The following is a 20,911-nucleotide window of genomic DNA, read 5'->3' on the forward strand; positions in this document are numbered from 1 at the left end:
AGACCATGGAATTACCCACCTTTTTCCCTAAACCTCATGCAAATGATAGGGAAAAACTACTGCACACACTAGATCCAAGTTATAACTACCTGTTCTTTGTGAGACATCAACTTGTCATTGTTATTGTTTAGAATGTAAACCGAATTGATCAGTAATTCTGTTACTGGAAAATCGGTATATAAAAATGCTAAATAAATAAATAGATAAATAGATAGATAGATAGATTAAGAAAGGACAAACTCGGACTCCCGTGTTTCTCAACTCTTTGTCTCCTTTGACCCAAAGGCACCTGGATTACCAGTGGCTAAACGCACCATCTCCAGCTGGATAGCGCAGTGCATCAGATTTTGTTACGACAAACAAACTACAACTACATTCAGAGCCTAAAGCTCACCAAGTCAGAGCAGTAGCAGCCTCATTGGCACAGCTAAAGAATGTGCAACTCATAGGGGTAGATTTTCAAATAGCGCGATTTGGCGTACTTTTGTTGGCGCATCAGGTGCAAACAAAAGTACGCTGGATTTTAGTAGATACGCGCATAGCCGCTAAAATCCGGGATCGGCGCGCACAAGGCTATCGATTCCGTATAGCCGGCGCGCGCCGAGCCGCGCAGCCTACCTCCGTTCCCTCCGAGGCCGCTCCGAAATCGGAGCGGCCTCGGAGGGAACTTTCTTTTGCCCTCCCCTCACCATCCCCTCCCTTCCCCTACCTAACCCACCCTCCCGGCCCTGTCTAAACACCCCCCTTACCTTTGTCAGGGGATTTACGCCTCCCGGAGGGAGACGTAAATCCCCGCGCGCCAGCGGGCCGCTAGCGCGCCGGGATGCGACCTGGGGGCGGGTCCGGAGGGCGCGGCCACGCCCCCAGACTGCCCCGGGCCGTAACCATGCCCCCGAGCCCGCCCCCGAAACGCTATGGCCCGCCCCGAAAACGCCACGCGGATCGGGCCCGCCCCCTCGACACGCCCCCCTCGGAAAACCCCGGGACTTACGCGAGTCCCGGGGTCTGCGCGCGCCGGTAGGCCTATTGAACATAGGCGCACTGGCGCGCAGTGCCCTGCTCGCCTAAATCCGCCCGGATTTAGGCGAGCAGGGCTCTGAAAATCCGTCCCATAGACATTTGTAAGGCAGCTATGGTCATCGCTTCATACCTTCACATCTCACTACTGCCTTGATCAACAGGCAACCACTGATGCGAAGATAGGGCAAGCAATCCTGCAATCTCTATCCTCATATCCACGGTGACCGCCACACTGTCAAAGATCACGTACAAATACATGTATCATACACAACGTGATCGGGAGCTTGGGACTCCCTTGACAGCATGGCTAATTCAGACCTGCTATCGACAAGAAAAAGCAAGTTTGCTTACCATAAACGGTGTTTCTGTAGATAGCAGGATGAATTAGTGATGCTGACCCACACTCCTCCCGGGCAGTCACCTAATATTCGACCACACTACAGCTTAATCACAGACTGAGGAGATTCCGTTACTTTCCTGCGCGGGAACATACACGCAGCCGCAGAGAGCAAAACTCTAATCTCTGCTTTGACAAGCTCCGCCTCCCGGACCTGATTGACAGATCCCATGACAGCAGGGCTAATTCATCCTGCTATCTACGGAAACACAGTTTACGGTAAGCAAACTTGCTTTTATTACAGGATTTTTTCTGGAACTTTCCAGTAAATGCTTTTCCTCTTTTACCATCCTTATGTCAGAGTATTGCTGTGTGAAAAGGGAATTCTGAGATTGCTTTAGAATCAGCATTTGAAAGTTGTAGGGCTGCGCTGGCAGAGTGGCAGTCCTGGTGCCGGAGAGGCTACACGCACAGATCTTGCAGGCGGGAAGTGAGTCAGGGCCCTTGTTAAGGGTGACACTTAGTGGCCAGATTTAGAGCCCACGGAAGGTTAATGCAATGAGCAGACCAGGAACAGGGGCAGGAGTGTTCTATGAAAATTAGGGGAAAATCCCTGCTGAGGGGCAACTGAAGGCTCATGGCATCAGAAATTGTACCAGGAAAGGAACAATTAGGGGGGGGGAAAAAAAAGATTTAGGGCCAGGGTAAGGTGTATCTAGAGCCCTTCACGTTCAGTTCATGGTTTATTAAAAAATAAAAATCTGTTGTATCATGACTGTGTTATAACAAACAGCAGAAAAAGCAGTGGACAAGACATTTAAAAACTGATCTTTTTTTATATAAATATTGAAATGCCCAGGAAAGATAAAATAAAAACAAACTGAAGGTCTCTAGCTATACCACAGTGACTATTAGTTAACAACGCCAAACATTGCAAACCCATAGCTCACTTTGAAAAATTACTAATCTTGTGGTTTCAGTTTGCATATGGCTAGGATTGTAAACAAACTTCTCTCTAATACGATCTGGCAAATTAGATCAGTGTTTATTTAGCACAAAGTTCTTTGAGCCTGCCAAAAGCCTTTCAGAAGTTTCTGAACTGCTGAATGCAGGAAGTGCTTTAGGGTACAAGATTTGGAAAGTGTAGATATGGATGTAAAAGTATTATTTATTTATATTCCACTTTTCGCACTTTAAAGTAGATAGAAATTAAAAGAGCCACTCAATCAAAGAGCAGACTAAGGCCTTTTTACCTATGTTATTATTTACAAAAATATACAGCTTTCCCAATAAGTTTCTTGGTGAAGGTGGCATGCTCACCCAGGAGAAGAGCAGCCACCAGGGTCACACTAGTGGGAGCACTGCAGACAACGGGGGTCCCACTCGCCGCAGTATCTCTGTCAACTCCATGGCCATTTTATTTATTGCACACACAACCATTGCAATCATGATTTTTACAAAATTATAGAAAACTCTTTACCCGCACAGAGTACAAACATTCAGATAAAAGATAGGTAAGGAACAAACTACCTGCTCTGACAGCTGGTACCGATTGGGGGGGGGGGGGGGGTTGTAATTATACACTACCCCCTCTCCTTTGCTAGGTACAAAGTGTGATGATTTGCATGGAGTAGAGAACAATGAGCACATAAGCATTCAGCCTAGGGCTTAGTGACCACAAGGCCAGGCTGGTTTTCAGGCTAGCCCTCATGAATATGCAGGAGATGCATCTTCAGCACATGCAAGTATCTGCTCATGCATATTCATGAGGGGTAGCCTGAAAACCAACCTGACTGGGTAATCTCAGAGGACTAGGTTAGTTATGTACAACTGCTCTAAGGCATCTGGATCCACAGGAAAACTGCCAGCCCCATGGGTAAGTAACTGCTATGACCGAGCCTACAGCACTGGGCAGCACATGCCCTTTTCCCTGTGGTAGCCTGGGCTGGCGCAGGCTCCCATCTTAAAAGGGAACTTGGCATCAGGCCCCATATTTTGACAATTTACAAGGAGGTTTTTGTTTTTGTTTTACTGCTCTGACTTTTGGTGCAAAGGCTGCAGCTTTCAGACCTAAAACGCTGCCACACTCCCTTCTCCTGTAGCAGATGCTTAACTGCATTTCATCCAAGAAATCACCCAATCCTGCTATGCAATTTAAACAGGCCTGAAGTGCAGCAGGAAAGGGTAGCATTAAAGTGAGGCTGTAGCATATCATGCACTGACAGCGCTGCTGGACTGGTCTGTCATTCACTTGGAAAATAGTGTTGAAAAGGAACACACACTGTTCACGTTCCCGAGTTTCTGTATCAATAGGAAACGTTTCTTACTGAAGCCAAAACTCGTTCCATGGACTAGGTCAGAGCTCTCTACTTCTTACACTGCTGTCTGACTGCACAAGGTGACCTGCACTTTGACAAACTGGCAGTGCTGTGGAAAATGAGAACTTTAAGGAGCTGGGACCCTTTTCATTTCTAGCCACAGCACTGAGACATTGTATGAAGGCAAAATGTTTCAGGAATCCCTCTTGCCAGGGCTGGATTTAAAACTTAGGGCCCCACAAGGTAGTGGAGAGGAGATGGGCCCAGATCCCCTCAATAATCAGAAGGTGGCGTAGATTGGGCTGGGTCTTCCCCTGACATCAGTGGAGCTATGAGGAGAACCCCCCTCCCCCACTGCACCTACTCCCATAATCCCCTCTCCTGCTGGAAAACTTCTGGGCGCGGGGAGGGCCCTCAGGTAGGGGGTGGGGGCCTGTCAGTATGGGAGGGCGCACCCAGGCTTGCTGCTGCTGTAGGGGCAGTGGTGGTAGTGAGCCTGGAGAGAGGATGGGCAGGAGGAGCTGTGCTCTGCTGCCAGAGGGAGTTCCCTACACCTAAATCCAGCCCTGTTCTACTGCCTTAAAATTCACATTTTAAGTTCTAAGGCTTATTTCTTAGCCTTCTGATTTTCAAAGATGTACAAATTCAAGCAAAAAAAAAAAAAAGACCGGCTGATGCTGTTGAGCTCCAGCCACACTCAAAATGATCAACCACTGCAGCGTAGAACAAGGTTGCCATAAACGCCTCCATCTTTATTGTAAAAGTAAGTGACAAAAAATCCCCAGTAAGCAGCTAAAAATGTGTAAGGAAGGCTATAAAACAGTCAGAACTTTTGACAATATCTCTCTAAATGATTATTGTAATAAGTGGGTTCTCAGCCGGAGCTGCAGTCTCCTTGGCAAGTTCACTGTTAAGTGGGATGAAACAGAACTTCCAGCTGACAAACGGATCTGCCAAAAAGAGCTGGTCAGCGAGCTGGACCTCGGACCGCTTGCACCAGCACACTGCGCCAATGAGGAGGCTGTTCAGGAAGTAAAGCCAAGGAACATTCATATCCATGTAAGCGGGTATCTCAGCACCCAGGAAAAGGATCATCATCTGAAGGACGACAAAGGGAGCCCACGTCGCAAGAAAACAGAGCACGAAAGCTGTTAAGAGCTGTTTCCCACCAAGGCCAGGCTGAGTGCATCTGGGTGCGAAAGAGAACTGCAGCACTGTCTCGTTAAGATAGTAAACCATTCGGACAGACTGCAGCAGACCTATCACTTCAAACCAACACAGCACGACAACCGAGCAGGTAACAGATAGCACCCCCACTGACAGCCAGAAGCTCTGACTACTAACGTAGAAAGGACAGAGGTAGGAAAGAGAGGAAGCATTTATGTCCAAGGCTGAATAGTGTACTGACCCACTGAGAACGTAACAGAAAGCTACAATCCAGACCAGCAGCGTGACAGCCCCATAGCCCAGTCTCTGCCAGGCGTCTGGATACTTGGCTTTGGAGGGCTGCGCTATTAGCAGAAAGTAATCTAAACCAGCCACTAAGAAAACAGGGAAATGCAAGATGCCATAGGTGAAGGATATTATCTGCGTAAGAAGACAAACATGGTATTTAGTAAACCTAATGCCCCTTAGTGCAAAATCATTGAAATAGACAATAAAGGATATCGCCATTAAGAGAATGGCATCAACAAGTGCAAGAGAGATGCTGAAATACCCAAGGAAGCTTGGGACCAGGCTCCTCCTCCTCCTCCCTCCAAATACCATGAGATTCAGTAACATTTTGCCAAGCACAATCAGGAGTAGCATGCAGCTGGGCTCCAGCGGCAGCTCATCTGGGCTTGGGAGATGAGTTTCGTTATGTAGCACTACGGTCAGGGCTTCCATGTTTTCCTCCTCACAAGTCACATCCGCTTATACGGTGCAGGTAGCAAATGGTGGTCCATATTCTTTCCGAAAAAATATTTTCCTTCTCCTGGGAAGTTAGAATTTAAAAAGAGAAATACATTAAGGTTTGGGGGAGGGGATGCTGCTGGAAATATGCCGGTTCTGTTTTATATGCTATATCCCCAATTAAACAATTGCATAACACAGTAAATGACAGCAGAGAAAACCCATAATGGTCCAGCCAGACTGTCTGGTGCTGTTTGTGTGTTAAATTCAAAGCAAGTGGCACTTTTGCTCACCTGCAGACAAAACACTATGTAGATTGCGTACATCAATAAAATCAGTGACCAGCATTATCTGCAACACTGATCCTCAATTCCTGATCATAAATTCAATATTATTTGGCTTTCGGTATCTGGAAGAAGAAAAATCAGTAGTGCCCAATGCAAATCTCTCCTATTTAAAATCAAGCTTTTGCAGATGTGGAGAATGTTTAAGACCAGGTCTAGGGTCCCAGTGGTTTCATTAGGCATTTAAATTTATTTACACTAAAAACTTACTTAAAGTTGGACTAATTGATTAAAATTTTTGGGGGCCAAAGCAAAATCAGTGCACAACAAACAGGTGCTCATGATTGAGCACCCGCTTTCCTTACGCATGCTCACCCACCTCTCCTGGGCGTCCGATGCAATATGGTAATGATCTGCCGTGTAAAAAAAAAAAAAAAAAAAGGAGGGGCTAGGGGAAATTGTGCATCCCTAGTGCCGCCTTGGCATCGAGTGCCCAGACGTGGCTATCCGTGCAGGTTAGGAAATCACGCTCGGTACGAGCGTCCATTTCCTCCGGCTTCAGACATAAAAAAACATGCACAATATACACAGCCTGGACGTGAATAGTGGGCGTCCAGAATATTTTTTTTTATTTAAGATTTTATTTTTTTGCGCAATGCTGCTTTTTGTGCTCTCATGTTTTATATCACGACGATACCAAGAGGAGGAACCACAGAATGATGGGTGCAGGAATTTTTCAAAAATTGGGCAGTAATAGCTAATAGCCTTATCTACATGGAATTTACATGTGATGAGCGCTATTAGCTACATGCTGGTTTGGACGCACCGATCCCAGTATTACATCAGGCATGTCTAGCGCATCCAAATCGCGTCTTCAGCGGCGCACAGACCTGAGCACCCGATATTGCAGCGGGCTGTAAAATGGGCACAATCAATTTCAATTTACACTCTCCCTCGAGATAGAAATTCTAAGGGAAAAATACAGTCCATTGAGAATAGGGACATGTAATTTTACATTATGTCCACAAGATGTCAGCATTACTCCCCCTAATGACCGGATATTCCTTGTACGAACAAAATTCCTCTGGTAGAGATTGTAAATCCAACTCAGTTTTGCTCATCCCAAACTGAAATGCTGCCTTCTCCCCCTCTCCGATCTCTGGCTATACTGGTGAGAGAACATAAAACTTTCTAAAGCTTTCCAGGTTATTTCCAGGTGTGGCACGGCCGAGCATATTTGAAAGCTGCTCCAGGGGAGGGACAGGCACAGGTAGTCATGGGGAAGGGAACTTCATTTTTTTTTTTTTGCATGTAGTAACCCTCGAATCAGGGAGAATTTTATTTTCTCCTTTTACAGGCTTATAATGCTATATTTCTGAACTACCCAGTTTAGAGAGAGGGGAGCATTTCATAGTAAATGAGGGCACAATGGACCCATTCAATCCACTCTATTGCTCTCCTTTTTCAATGTCTACTGCTGTGGGTAGATAAGCACATACATTACAATTAAACCAACACCAGCATCCCCCCTCCTATTTTTTTTTTTCACTTGACCGCTTAATCCTGTTCCTTCCACTTCCTTCTGTAACTGTCCGAGCATGTGTAAATTCTGGGTGCAGGCCTCCATCATCATCTCGGGCAGACTATCCAGGCCTTGTCTTCCTCCTTGGTTCTTCAGCCTCACACCTAGCCTTCCTGCCATGATTTAGCACCAAGCTTCATAATCTACACGGTCCCAAAACCAGTGAGGATCTTTGATACATCCAGGCAGGTTTGATGTTAAGGTGATCCCAGCCTTTCAGCTAAGCTAAAGTTGGAGCCAGGCTAAACAACTACTTTAAGAATGACACAGGGACCAATGGAATAAAATGAGCCTTGACCCTGTGCACTGAAATTCAGAGCACGGCTTCTTAATGCACAAGCTCATATTTTTTTTTTCAAATTCCCAATGCAGTAAACTAGTCGTATGGTAATGCATTGGGAGTTCTGAAAAAATGCACACACGCATAAAAACATGGATTTTTGCAGATAAACTATGCTTTCTGTGCAGAAAATCCCGACTACAGGTCCCAGCACCGAAACTCCAGCTTCTGCCCAACATTAGTCCTGGAAACGTTACTCCACCTCAGACTAGGAGTTAAGTGTCCAAAGCTAAGAAAATATGTGGTAGACCAGCACCCCTCTCTGCGTTGCAAAGAGGCGAGAGGGGGGAGGGGAACAGCTAATGTCTTCATTAGCATGGGATTTGCCCAAGAAAGCACTAACCTGTGTGCACATTTTTTGTGTGCATAACTGCTGCATTGGCAGGCAAGTTTGCACCCCGCAGAACTGCAGGTTAAACCTGAGCACGGCTTATTACACGGACCCCAAAGTCAGTTCATTATCTTGCAGCTGTCTGTTTCCTAGAAAAATACTTTCTGGGCTTTATGGTTCATTCATAGGAAGAGGTTTAATAAAAAAAAAATAAAAATCTAAAGTATTTGCGATGAGTCTCACTCTGAGTGCACATAAAAGGAGAGGCCATCCCCATTCTTACACATCAGTACTTACATGGTTGGAGTTTCATGGCACTTCCTCAGCTTACAGAAATTTCTGTGAAAATAAAAGAATTGTTATTGGCTTTCAATCTGTCGCCATTCAAAAACCTATAACTATATAAACAAAATCAAGATGGGCTTCCCAAGATAAAGAAAACCCAAAATAACCTGAAGCCTCAGCTCTTTAGAAGTGGCAAGTCCCTAAAATCCATCTGTGTCTCCTGCAGAGAGGGAAACTGGGGTGGCAAGAGGCCTGTCCTCTTAGTCTCAGCGACCACGAGTTCAATCCTGGTTTGGAGGAATAAGGAGGGAGGCGGAACAGAGATACTAGGCAGGGTTTTTGACAATCCAGTGGGAGCACTGAGAGGAGAGGATCACCTTGCTGGTGGCTGAGAGGAATCAGTAATATTTTGCTTGTGACATTGTCTTTTTTAAAAGTACTGAGGCGAAGTTAACTATTTAGAATTATTATTTAGTGTGTTTGTGCTTTTCATAATCAGTAAGGCAGTGAATAAACAGAAATTAGACTGTATTTTTAAATAGTCAGTAAGGCAGCTAGTAAGCAGTAGTTAGTGTGTTTATTTATAATAATCTGTAAGGCAGCTAATAAGCAGAAGTGAGTGTTTGTATATTAAAAGAAAGGTAGCCAGAAGCTAGAAATAAGCTAGGAGCAGTGTATACCTAAGTAAAAAGGTTGAAAAGTTCAGTTCAATGACTCACCTTGGAAAGGTGTTGAGGTAGTGTGATTTGGTTTGATTAGGTACCAACATTTGTTAATCAAGAGAGCAGTGAGTCACTCTGGCTGACTAACTGAAGTTAGACTGTTTGTATTTGCCAACCCACCCACCCCTAGCTCATCCTTTAATTTATAGGCAGGTGCCACTTTCACAAAAAAAAAAAAAAAAAAACCACACAACACTTGAGAGTTTTATCATTCCCCATGTAGGCCACTACCAGACATATGGGGCGGATTTTAAAAGGGTTACACTCGTAATCCTTTAAAACCCCTCCTGCGCATGCCGAGCCTATTTTGTATAGGCTCGGCAACACGCACATGTCCCGGGGCTTTGAAAAGGGGGCGGGACCATGGCCTTCGGCATGGCAGGCCTGCTGGGGGATTGCGCACCGGCAGCTTGCAGGGGCAGCCGTAAAGAAAAGAACAAAGGTAGGGGGGGGGATGGGAGGAAAAATTGGGGGGTAGCGAAAGGAAAGTTCCCTCCGAGGGAAGAAGAAAACCCCCACAGCAGTACAAAGTGGAGTGAGAGGAAACTACAAACCCCATCATGCCTAGTGACTGGGGGTGGGGCCTCACCCAAACAAGCACAAGTAGGGTAACCAAAGGGAAGGAAGAGTGGTTTCCTCCCTTAGAGTGACTGAGGAGAAAAAGCTAGAGAAAAGCGCATAAGCAAACTATGTGAAAGACTTCCAGAAGCAGGGGCTACACTGTTACCTGTTTTTGTAAGATTAATTAGCGATGGGTGGTAACAATGCCAGAATATTTAGTCAGACTTACAAATGAAACCAAATAATTCTCAGAGACCAGAAAGTCACCTACATAAACTGTTTTATTACAAATAGCACAAATTACAGCACTAATCAGATTATAGCATACGAGTATACAGAAAGATAGAATATTTAAATTATCTCTCTCTCTCTAAAGATCCCTAGTGAATGGAAACAGAAAGCAAGGTTCTGTTATTTATTATTCTTGCAAGGAATACATTAGGCCTTCCTGGCAGCTGGCCATACTGCTTCTTGCAGATCAGATGATGATCAGCCTGTGCCCATGCTTGCTTTATACCGGTAATGATGATAGAGACATCAAACTTCGCAGGAGCCAACAGTCATGGGCGGTATCATCCTTGTCAATCACGGGTCACACTGCATACACTCCAACTTTCCACCTAAGTCGTGCTTTAATTGGGGAAGAGATGTCTCCTGTTTTGGTGAAACAGGAGTGGGGCCTTGCAATGCCTGCCACACACTGGAGCTAAACTAATTCTCAGCAGTTTCAGTAAATATGAGCTTGGCTTTTCTCACTACTGGCTTCAGTATTTTTGTAGTGTGACCCATTTCGGGTGACAGAAATTAGCACGAGTCATTAGAAAGGTCTGCATGAGTTTCCTTCAGCCTGTAGAACAAGACTTGAAACCTTATCCCTTATCTTACATGCAAAAAATAGTCTCAGAACCACACAAACCGCAACATACCCTCTTGACACAGCGAAGGCAAGTGACATAGGCAAAGAGTCACAATAGATATGGAAATCTAAATAAAGTTAATAAAAATAAAACAGCAAGAATACTTTAGAAAATGGGATTTAATAAAAATGGTTAGTAGTATATAAGATTTTGAAATAAAAAGTAACATGTACAATTTAGGAAAATCTAAGATTAAGCAAAGAGCTCTATGTTAACTAGATTACCGAAAATTTTAACAGTAAATGAATGGTGAGCAATAACTGAATAAAAATATACACAACTGCATTGCATTGAAAATGAAAAGATATGATTCTTGGTGATAGACTTAAAAGTTATGGCACATATGAAAATACAATTGTAGCAGAATAGAGAAATACATAGTTTTCAAATAGAACATGCTTAATAAACTATGAATGAAAAATACTTGTATAATGTAAGTGATGATAATAAAAAAAATAAATAAAGTGACTGGCAACTGAGGAAGGACCAACTGAAAACAGGGATGTCCTTATGTCAAGCATCTACCGCGTATGAAAAATATCCAACGAGGATGGAAATGTTATGTTTGACTTCGGTCTGGTGTAGAGTGGTAATGTAGCAAAGTTCATAAAATGGCAGACGACTACAGTCTAATGGGAAAATGAAAATTTTGAAACAAGTCCATAATAGAAGCCCACAGTAATATCTCTTGTGAAATGGTGACGTCCAAGGAAGATTATGCGTGGGAAAGTGGGAAATAATATTTTGGAGAAACCAAGCTAAAACAAAAATATTCAGCGCTCCACCAAACAAGCAATTCAGTAGCACATGTACAGGACAGACATTTGTAAATGGCAGGCTGGTAAATTCCATGGAGAACGTGGCATAAAGAGGACACACATGAAGACAAAAACAGAGAAAAAAAAAAAAAAAAAGTGTGGCACAACCTAGACTGGTTTATCCTGATTCGCCTTAAATAAATATGTTAACTAATACAACACCACAGACTACGCTGTGCCACACATTTTATCTCTAGCTTGGTAAATTAAACATACTGCTAAGAAGACATAGAAGTTGCAGAAATATAACTTAATTGAACATCACACACATAAAAATCATGTTCTAGACATGAAACCTAAATGTTCCATAGGCTCGTAAGGTGATAATTTAAAACTGATTCAGGTCATTGCAATTATGTGTGTGTGTGCGCGTGTATATATATATATATATATATATATATATATATATATATATATATATATATATATATATATATAATACATTTCTTGAAAGATAAGAATCGTGAATGTTTTTCTGGCACTTGTCCAAGTATACTTGCTAATTTTACTTTTTGAGCAAAATTAAATAGAAACTGACAGCAGTGAAGATGTAGAAATCTTTTTAAGTAGTTTAGTCTGTAACGGTTAATCTTATTATCTTATTTTGTTTGGAAAGAGTTTTTCCTCTCCCATATAAAGTCATAGCCATTGAATTGTATTAACAGGAAAATCATTCTGGGAATTTTTGTTTAAGTAAATTAGTAGTGAGATTTGTCTCAACTCCCTGTAGTTTAAAAAAATATATATTATGTTAGGGAGGGTAGTTGTCTCTGTAAGGTTTAAATCGCTCAGGACTGGCCTTTTTCCGCAGATGAGTAAATGAATAAATATGGTGTGCTTGGATATTACCAAAGAAAAATGCATGTTATATTTGAATATAGTGTGTAACTTATTTCAACTAAATGAATTAACTTTCATATTAGAAACTAATTTTTCAGATACTCCTAAGATAGGGCCTTCTCTCTTAAAATTTCCTTCTTTCCCCCATTCTCTGAAACTAAAGAGAGGAGAAAGAAACCACTTTCCTTATGATGAAGAGAAAGCAGAGTTGCTTACCTGTAACAGGTGTTCTCCTAGGACAGCAGGATGTTAGTCCTCATGTGGGTGACATCATCAGATGGAGGCCGGCACAGAACTCTCGAACATGCCCTACTGAGCCATGTGCAGTCATCACCCTGCCCCCTAGGCAGAGTCCCTCAGACCCTGATAGAGCTAAATCATGGAGAAATCAACTCTCAGGGGAGGCAGCTGTGTTTCATGAGAACTAACATCCTGCTGTCCTAGAAGAACACCTGTTATAGGTAAGCAACTCTGCTTTCTCCTAGAACTGGCGGGATGGTAGTCCTCATACGCGGGCGAATCCCTAGCTATAGGCTGTCCAAGCAGGACAAAGCGAGAACCTGCAGTGCTGAAGCACTACCCTCTTTCCTTTGCCTGTGAGGCAGCCAACCCACCAGGGGTCCAGGCTGGAGGAGAGTTGGGTTCTACAAATAAAAACCATAGAAAAGACTGAGACACAAACCCTCCCGCGCAGCAGGGGTACCTAAGGCAGAGGAGTGAGTGCAAGCAGAAGCAAACTCTGCATCACGGAGAACAGTACAAGCAGGATTCCTGATATGTAAACTCTGACAACCTAGTAAGTCTAGAACTTCCTGGATACAGGAAAAACCTAGAGGTGAGGACAAGAGAAAGACTCTTGAAAGAAGACCACACAGTTTCTGTCGGTGTTAAAAGACAACCGAAAAACAAACTGGGGCTGAGAGCTCCCCCAGAGAGAAACTGCGGTTCGCTGACATCCGAAGGAGCGAATGTCTCTGCAGAAGGGTACCCGGGTTTGGCTGGTAAGCATAATGGGCAGGAGAAACCCAAGCAACGAACCATGGCAGGGCCTGGGACAGACACTGCGTGCCGAACCATCAGACCGAGCTGACCGTGGACAGCGTCAAGGGTTTCCAGGGATGAAGGGCAATCCCTCAGACAGACCTGTAGCCCAGAACTCCCGAGCAGGGAGATGAGATAGATGAACCTGTTCTTAGGTGAGCTTCAGGCCTATCTTGGCACAGGGGACCACAAAGGCCCTTTGGACAACCTAGAGATCAAGAAAAGCTAGAGGCAGTACTGGCCAGAGCATAGTGAAAATATATGGAAAAACATGGTGTAATCCTTCTCTGCAGGTATACAGAGATATACCACGAGTGCCTAAGCTTGTCCTTCTCTCCCCCCGACAATCCAACCGGAAGTTGGAAGGAGCAAAGAACACAAGGAAGCAGACAGATGGACTGCTGAGGCAAGCACAAGTCGCCGGGTTGTCTATCAACCCAAGTGAACAACTCGCTGCCGAATCCAGCAGGGAGTAACCCACTGAGATAGAGCCATCAGCCTGCTTGGAACACTGGAAACTGAGAGCGAATGTATATAGTTTACCCCAAATCCTGCTCCCTTGTTCCTCCCCCCTGTGGCTACAGCCCTCTGTTCAATACCATTGTTTCTCTGTAAAGAAAATTTTGCTATTGTTATATTTTAATGTAAACCGATGTGATATGTGTAACGAATGTCGGTATAGAAAAACTTTAAATAAAACAAATAAATGGCCTCGAGGGCATCAATGGTATCAGGGCAGCACTGCATTGCGCTGGCATTGAAGCCATGCACCGCGACAAACTAGTAGTTTCCATGCACGCACCTCGATGGCATCAAGGGCACCGTGCATCGATGGCATCGTGGCCTCGATAAATGGCATCGATTTGCACTGCTACTCTGCCACCTCGAAGCCCTAGCCCGTGCAGCAAAACTCCATTTCCAAATGCCAATGGCACAGAAGGCCTCTATGGAATCGTGGGTGATCACACACTTCGATGGCTGTAAGGACGTCCCTGCACCTCGACGGCGTCAAGGTTGACCATGGTGCACAATGGTGGGCCTGGTCCCTGACACGGTCCTGACATCGATGAGTCAGTCAAACAGTGTGCTGGTCACAGCTGTGCACGGGCAACCATTACTGGGCATAGCATCAAGGTGCAGCAGCAAGCTGCTAGCCCAGGCTCCTGCTCACCCTTCTCTTTCAAGGAGACTGCACTGCGAAAACTGGCAAGCAGGAGGCGGGGCTACGTCTTCCAGGGCTCCCGCTATTGAAGACTAGTTCTTTGGGATGTGGGGAGGATGAGCTCTCCTCCCTACAGTAACAGCATGGTCCTCAATCCCTGAACCATCCAAATCCATCGATGCTAATCGATCGGTGAAACGACATGGAGCTCCAGCCCGGGTAGAACTCTGGCAAGTCCCCAGGCTCAGCGGCCTACAGGGATCACAGATGGACTGCATAAGACAGTCCTGTCAGCACCGGAGAAAGGGAGAAAAAGGAGACAGCAAGGAGAGGACACAGATACAAAACTGCAGAAGCAGTTTTTTCTTTTGTTTCTTTTTCTTTATTTTTAAAGATAGCAACAGACTCTGCCAGCCCGCCATGCGGCCAGCAGACAGTTGGAAAGAAAAGGGAAAAAAAAAAAAAAAGAGAAAAATAAAACTACCTTAAGGAAAGAAAACAGCTTCAGCTCTAGAAAAAAAAATAATTGCTTACAAGAACTGTGAGAAGAGAGCAAAGCTGAATACTATGAGCACATGGCTCCCACAACCACACAGCTTCACAGGAAAAAAAAAAGAGACTGAGGGACTCTACCTAAGGGGCAGGGTGATGACTACAGCTGCACATGCTCAGTAGGGCATGTTTGAGAGTTCTAGAATCTTTGAGATAAAAGTTCCGTGCTGGGCTCCATCTGATGATGTCACCCATGTGTGAGGACTAACATCCTGCTTGTCCTAGGAGAATTTTCAAAGGATTTTTGTGGTTAAAAATCAGCAAAAACTCATACGTAGCTTGTATTCATGTACATACTGTTTTATAAACATCAAAATTACATGTGTATTTTCAGTTTCATGCGCATATTTATCCGTCTTGGGGAGTTTCTGGGCAGGGCCAAGAGATATGTCAGTTGCTATTTCTATAAGAGATTTACGTGAATATATTAGGAAAAAAACGTATTTGTGCAGTTCCACACCTGCTAATTGATAATCAGACTCATCTGTTGTCGGGGGGGGGGGGGGGGGGGGGGGGAATTCAGGGTGAAGAACTAAGTCTCGATGATCTGGAGAAGAAGCGAGTGAAATGGCAGAGATATCAGCAAATGGTGATTTCAGTTACATGGGCATCTTTTAGAATATACTTATGCAAGCATGTTCTATTTTTGCACGTAAAATATACGTGCATGTTTATGAAATAGGAAAAGTATATGCTTCCTATGCATTGCAAGTCTTACATAAAGAAACATATGCAAATATGTTGGGGTAGACATATGTGTATTTTTTTTTTTAATGTGCACATTCCTGATACACACACTTTTCAAAATACTGTAGTAGATCTCTACATGGCCATATATGCATATAAATGGGTCCACGTGGAATTGTTTGAAAGTTTTCTTCATTGTTTATATAAACCTGTTACTAGATAAATTTAAGTTGTGTCAACTATCTTTAAAAGTATGTGCATGTACAGGTACATGTTCATATGAATCTCAGGGCATCTTTTATATAAACTGCAGTATACAAATGATCCTGACTACATTTTTAATTTTAAGAACAGCTGCGAAAAAAACCCCCAAACTTAACTATCAAACATTGCTACGTCCCCCTACCATTTAAAACTCAACAATTTTCTCTTTTGCATTCAGCATGTAAAGAATGTGGGATTTTTTATTATTTTTTAAATTTAACCAGCTCTGTCAAGAACCGCTTTTGGCATACTCTTGCCCAGCAAACATTCTTTGGCACATTTCTGCCCAAAAAAAAAGTTTTTCTTGGCTCCTCTCTCACTCCTTTACTCAGTATTTTTTTCCTATAACTAACTTCACCAGTTACAGGAAAAAAATGGAGTGCCAAGGTAGTGGAGTGGATTATAAATTGGATGTCTGCCAGGAGACAAGAGTTAAAGGTAAATGGAACCTAATCTGAAGTGAGAACAGTGTTAAGTGGAGCGCCTCAGGGATCAGTTTTGGGACCAGTTCTGTTCAATATCTTTGTAAGAAAGATTATGGAGGGTTTAGAGAGAAGAGTTTGCCTTTTTGCAGTTGATACTAAGATTTGCAACAGAAAGGACATGCCTGAAGTGAAGAGAATGAGGAGTGATTTAAGAAAGCGTGAGGAGTAGTCAAAGGTTTGACAGCTAGGGTCATGCCTTTAGTGGTGCGGTAATCCAAAGGAGACGTACGCAATGGAGGTGAAAGACTGATGTGCACAGGCCAGGAGAGACCTTGGGATGATAGTGTGTGGTGATCTGAAGGCAGTGGAGCAGTATGAGTGAAGGCCTCTACCATATCTCCCCTGCACCTCCTCTCCTCCAGAGGATACATATTTAGATCCTTCAGTCTCTCCTCATAGGTCTTCCAATATTGATCTCACACCATTTTGGTCGCCTTTCTCTGGACCGCTTCCAACTTGTTTCTATGCCTTTTGAGATGTGGTCTACCAAACGGAACACAGAATGATCTGTACAAGGGATTATCACCTCCTTTTTCCTGCTGGTTATTTCTCTATGCAGCTCCCATTCTTCTGACTGCCAGAGTTACTACCCGTAACAGAAAACATGGTAGTAACCTGCACAGAGCTGCAGTCACTACCATAAGCAACTTGCTGGGTGGATTGGATGGACCACTTTGTCTTTATCTGCTATTACACTCTATATTAATCTGGGAGCAATGTAAAAAAAAACCCACACTGAAATTGTTGCAAATTTTCTACATATATTTTTTTTTTTTCGTGCACGCGGCAAAAGCCAGCACCTCCACAGAATGTAATACAAGGATTGCATGCAAATTAGATACGTGCAAAAGAATACATGCAAGACCAAATACATGTGCCAATACCTGCATAAAAGCCCCATTGCAGAAAGCTGTGGGAAAAAACCTACATTAAAATAGGCACAACTGAAAAAACGTTGCAGACTCACAAGGGATATTTATAAACTTACTGCTGATTACATCAGCCCCATGTTATTCAAAAATAAGTTGTCTCCGTTCCTAATGGCCCTTTTACTCTATTGCTGGTATTAGTGTGGCTGTGTGTCTGTACAGCCTTTTCCTTATCAGGGCCACACAGCATGGATGGGCCCCCCACCCCCATGAGAAAGCAGGATCCAGAATGGACAGACCGTCGATCTCTGGGGACTACCCTGCCTTAAGCCACAGTGTCGCTGGGACTGAAAACCGCCAAAGAAGTAGGAGGAATTGTCATCAGCAAGCTCCGGGCACCTGGTGAGGAAGAGGCTGCTTGGACATACAACCTGGATTCAGAAAACTATTCAGGAGCTGGAGTTTAAAGTAGCTCAACAACGCTACAGTATATGCCAGCACTGGGGTAAAAGGGCCTCCTCCAGACAGGCGCTTTCACTTAACACCTGCCCTGATCCAGGTGCTAAAAAAAAAACAAACAAAAAAACTGCTTAAGAAACCTGCACTAACTGATCTCCCTGCTAACGCGGCTCCCTGCAGAGTCTCTGAATAGATCATTACCTCCTTTACACATGCATGCACTTGCGCAAAACCTGCTGCCGATTATTGTGCGATTATGTGTGCAGATTTTTTTTCCCCTCACACTATTACATACACACACAGGATTAGCATGGAAAACCACATGTAATTACCCGCACAAAAACCTGCTGCAGGGTTTGCATGGCTATTTACATCGGCTATTTACATTACATTTACATTAAATTTCTCAAACTCAAGAACAAAGCAAAATGCATAGGTTTTTTTTCTTCTGACTCTGGGCTTAAAAAATTAAAGAAACAAAGATGTTTATTTGTGAATATATCCTTAACCATATTAACAATAAAATTACTGGAAAAATACACAAGACAGAAAAAAAAACCAAACAATGAGAATTCAAAAATAAATAAAATTGAACAGGAAGGCTGAGGAGAAAATCTGGAATGAATCAGTCTTCTAGCTTGCTAAGTACATAAAATGACAGTGTCAAAGCCTAATTTTTCTGGATACCAATCAGGGGTTTTACAAACTAGAAAACTGAAGGGTGCAGCTACAAAGGTAAAAAGTGTGCAACAGGCGAGGACATTGTTAAAAAAAATACCATCTTAGAAGTGCAGTCCAGATGTAATCCACGCATTAAGAAAGGTGGAAGAAGGTCAAACGATTGCCAGCATGGCTAAAAAGTAGGTGAAAGAGGCTATTTTAGCCAAAAAAATCTTCATTCAAAAATTGGAAGAAGGATCCATCAGAAGAAAATAGGATAACGCATAAGCATTGGCAAGTTAAGTATAAGAATTTGATAAGACAGGCTAGGAAAGAATTTGAAAAGAAGTTGACCATAGAGGCAAAAGCTCATAATAAAAACTTTTAAAAATAAATCTGAAGCAGAAAGCCTGCAAGGGAGTCAGCTGGATCATTAGATGATCAAGAGGTGAAAGGGGCACTTAGAGAAGATAAGGCCATCGCGGGAAAGATTAAACAAAATTCTTTGCTTTGGTGTTACAGAAGAGGATGTTGGGGAGATATCCATTCTGGAGACAGTTTTCAAGGGTGATGAGTCAGATGAACTGAACCAAATCACAGTGAACCTGGAAGATGTAGTAGGCCTGATTGACAAACTGAAGAGTAGTAAATCACCTGGATTGAATGGGTATACACTCCAGGGTTCTGAAAGAACTAAAAAATGAAATTTCAGACTTATTTCAATTAATTTCTAACCTAAATCATTAAAATCATCCATTGTACCTGAAGATTGGAAGATGGCCAATGTAACTCCGATATTTAAAAGGGGCTCCAAAGGTGAGCCGGAAAACTACAGACCGGTTAGCCTGACTTCAGTGCCAGGAAAAATTGTGGAAACTGTTAAAGAATAAAATCACAAAACATTTAGATAGACATGGTTTAGTGGGACACAGCCAGCATGGATTTACCCAAGGGAAGTCTTGCCTCACAAATCTACATTTTTTTTGAAGGGGTGAATAAACGCGTGGACAAAGGTGAACCGGTAGATGTGGTGTATTTGGATTTTCAGATGACATTTGACAAAAGTCCCGCATAAGAGATTTCTAAGAAAACTAAAAAGTCATGGGATAGAAGGCGATGTCCTTTTGGATTGCAAGCTGGTTAAAAGAAAACAGAGAGTAGAATTAAATGGTCTGTTTTCACAGTGGAAAAAATACCTGTACTTGGACTTTTTAATATATTTATAAACAAATGAGATGATAAAATTTGCGTATGACACAAAATTATTTAGAGTAGTTAAATCTCAAGTGGATTGTGATGAATTGCAGGAGGATCTTGCGAGACTGGATGATTGGGCTTCCAAATGGCAGATGAAATTTAACGTGGACAAGTGCAAAGTGATGCATTTAGGGAAAAATAACCTTTGCTGTAGTTACACAATGTTAGGTTCTATTTTAGGAGTTAACACCCAGGAAAGAGATCTAGGCATCATAGTGGATAATACATTGAAATCATTGGCTCAGTGTGCTACGGCGATCAAAAAAGCAAACAAACAATGTTAGGAATTATTAGGAGGGGAATGACAAATAAACAAACAATGGATGTCATAATGCCGCTGTATCGCTCCATGGTGAGACCGTATCTTGAATACTGTGTGCAATTCTGGTCACTGCATCTCAAAAACAATATAGTTGCACTGGAGAAAGTGCAGAAAAGAGCGACCAAAATGATGGGCATGAAACGGCTGCTGTATGAGGTAAGGCTAAGGAAGCTAGAGCGGTTTAGTTTGGAGAAGAGACAACTGAGAGGGGGATATGATAGAGGTCTACAAAATCATGAAAGGACTTGAACAGGTTAACGTAAATCGCTTATTTACTCTCTCAGATAAAAGAAGGACTAGGGGGCACGCCATGAAGTTTGCAAGTAGCTCATTTAAAACAAATAGAAGAAAATTATTTTTCACTCAGTGCATAGTTAAGCTCTGGAATTCACCGCTAGAGGATGCGGTTACAGCAGTTAGTGTAACTGGGTTTAAAAAAGGTTTGGATAAGTTCCTAGAGGAAAAATCCATAAACTGCTATTAATTAATAAGCAATAGTAGCTTGAGATGTATTTAATGTTTGGGTACTTGACAGATACTTGTGACTTGGATTGGCCATTGTTAGAAACAGAATACTGGGCTTGATGGACCCTTGGTCTGACCCAGTACGGCATATCTTATGTTCTTATGAAGATAACTCAGGCATGCTACATGTCTAAAACAATATGCAAAGCTTTTCCCTGCTACAATTGGGCAGCAAGTTAAAATCTCAGGGTTTTTATGCTATTCCTTATGTCCTTCAGGATTGCTAACTTTCTCTTGGTCTGACACCTAGATGCTGAGATATGCATAAGGGCATGCCTTTTGTAGACAGAGCACATTGCCCACATCAAGGCACTTAATAGGGCAAACACTGAGAACTGCAGTGAATCTGAATATCTTAGAACACATTGAGCACTTCCTTA

General features: G+C 43.0%; 1 protein-coding gene across 8 annotated transcripts in view; it reads right to left on the minus strand.

The window, feature by feature from the left end:
* Positions 1–2,590: 2,590 nt before the first annotated feature.
* GPR160 (G protein-coupled receptor 160) overlaps positions 2,591–20,911 on the minus strand; it is an 84,576-nt gene continuing 66,255 nt past the window's right edge. For all 8 annotated transcript variants that reach the window (XM_029615538.1, XM_029615542.1, XM_029615546.1 and 5 more), the window contains 2 exons: positions 8,403–8,444; positions 2,591–5,650 (listed from right to left, as the gene is read on the minus strand). In XM_029615538.1, the coding sequence (XP_029471398.1) occupies positions 4,522–5,562 (1,041 nt within the window). In that variant the 5' untranslated portion in view covers positions 5,563–5,650; positions 8,403–8,444 and the 3' untranslated portion in view covers positions 2,591–4,521. The remainder of the gene's footprint in view (positions 5,651–8,402; positions 8,445–20,911) is intronic.

This window comes from Rhinatrema bivittatum, chromosome 9 (assembly GCF_901001135.1).
Source record: "Rhinatrema bivittatum chromosome 9, aRhiBiv1.1, whole genome shotgun sequence".
Classification (NCBI taxonomy): Eukaryota; Metazoa; Chordata; class Amphibia; order Gymnophiona; family Rhinatrematidae; genus Rhinatrema; species Rhinatrema bivittatum.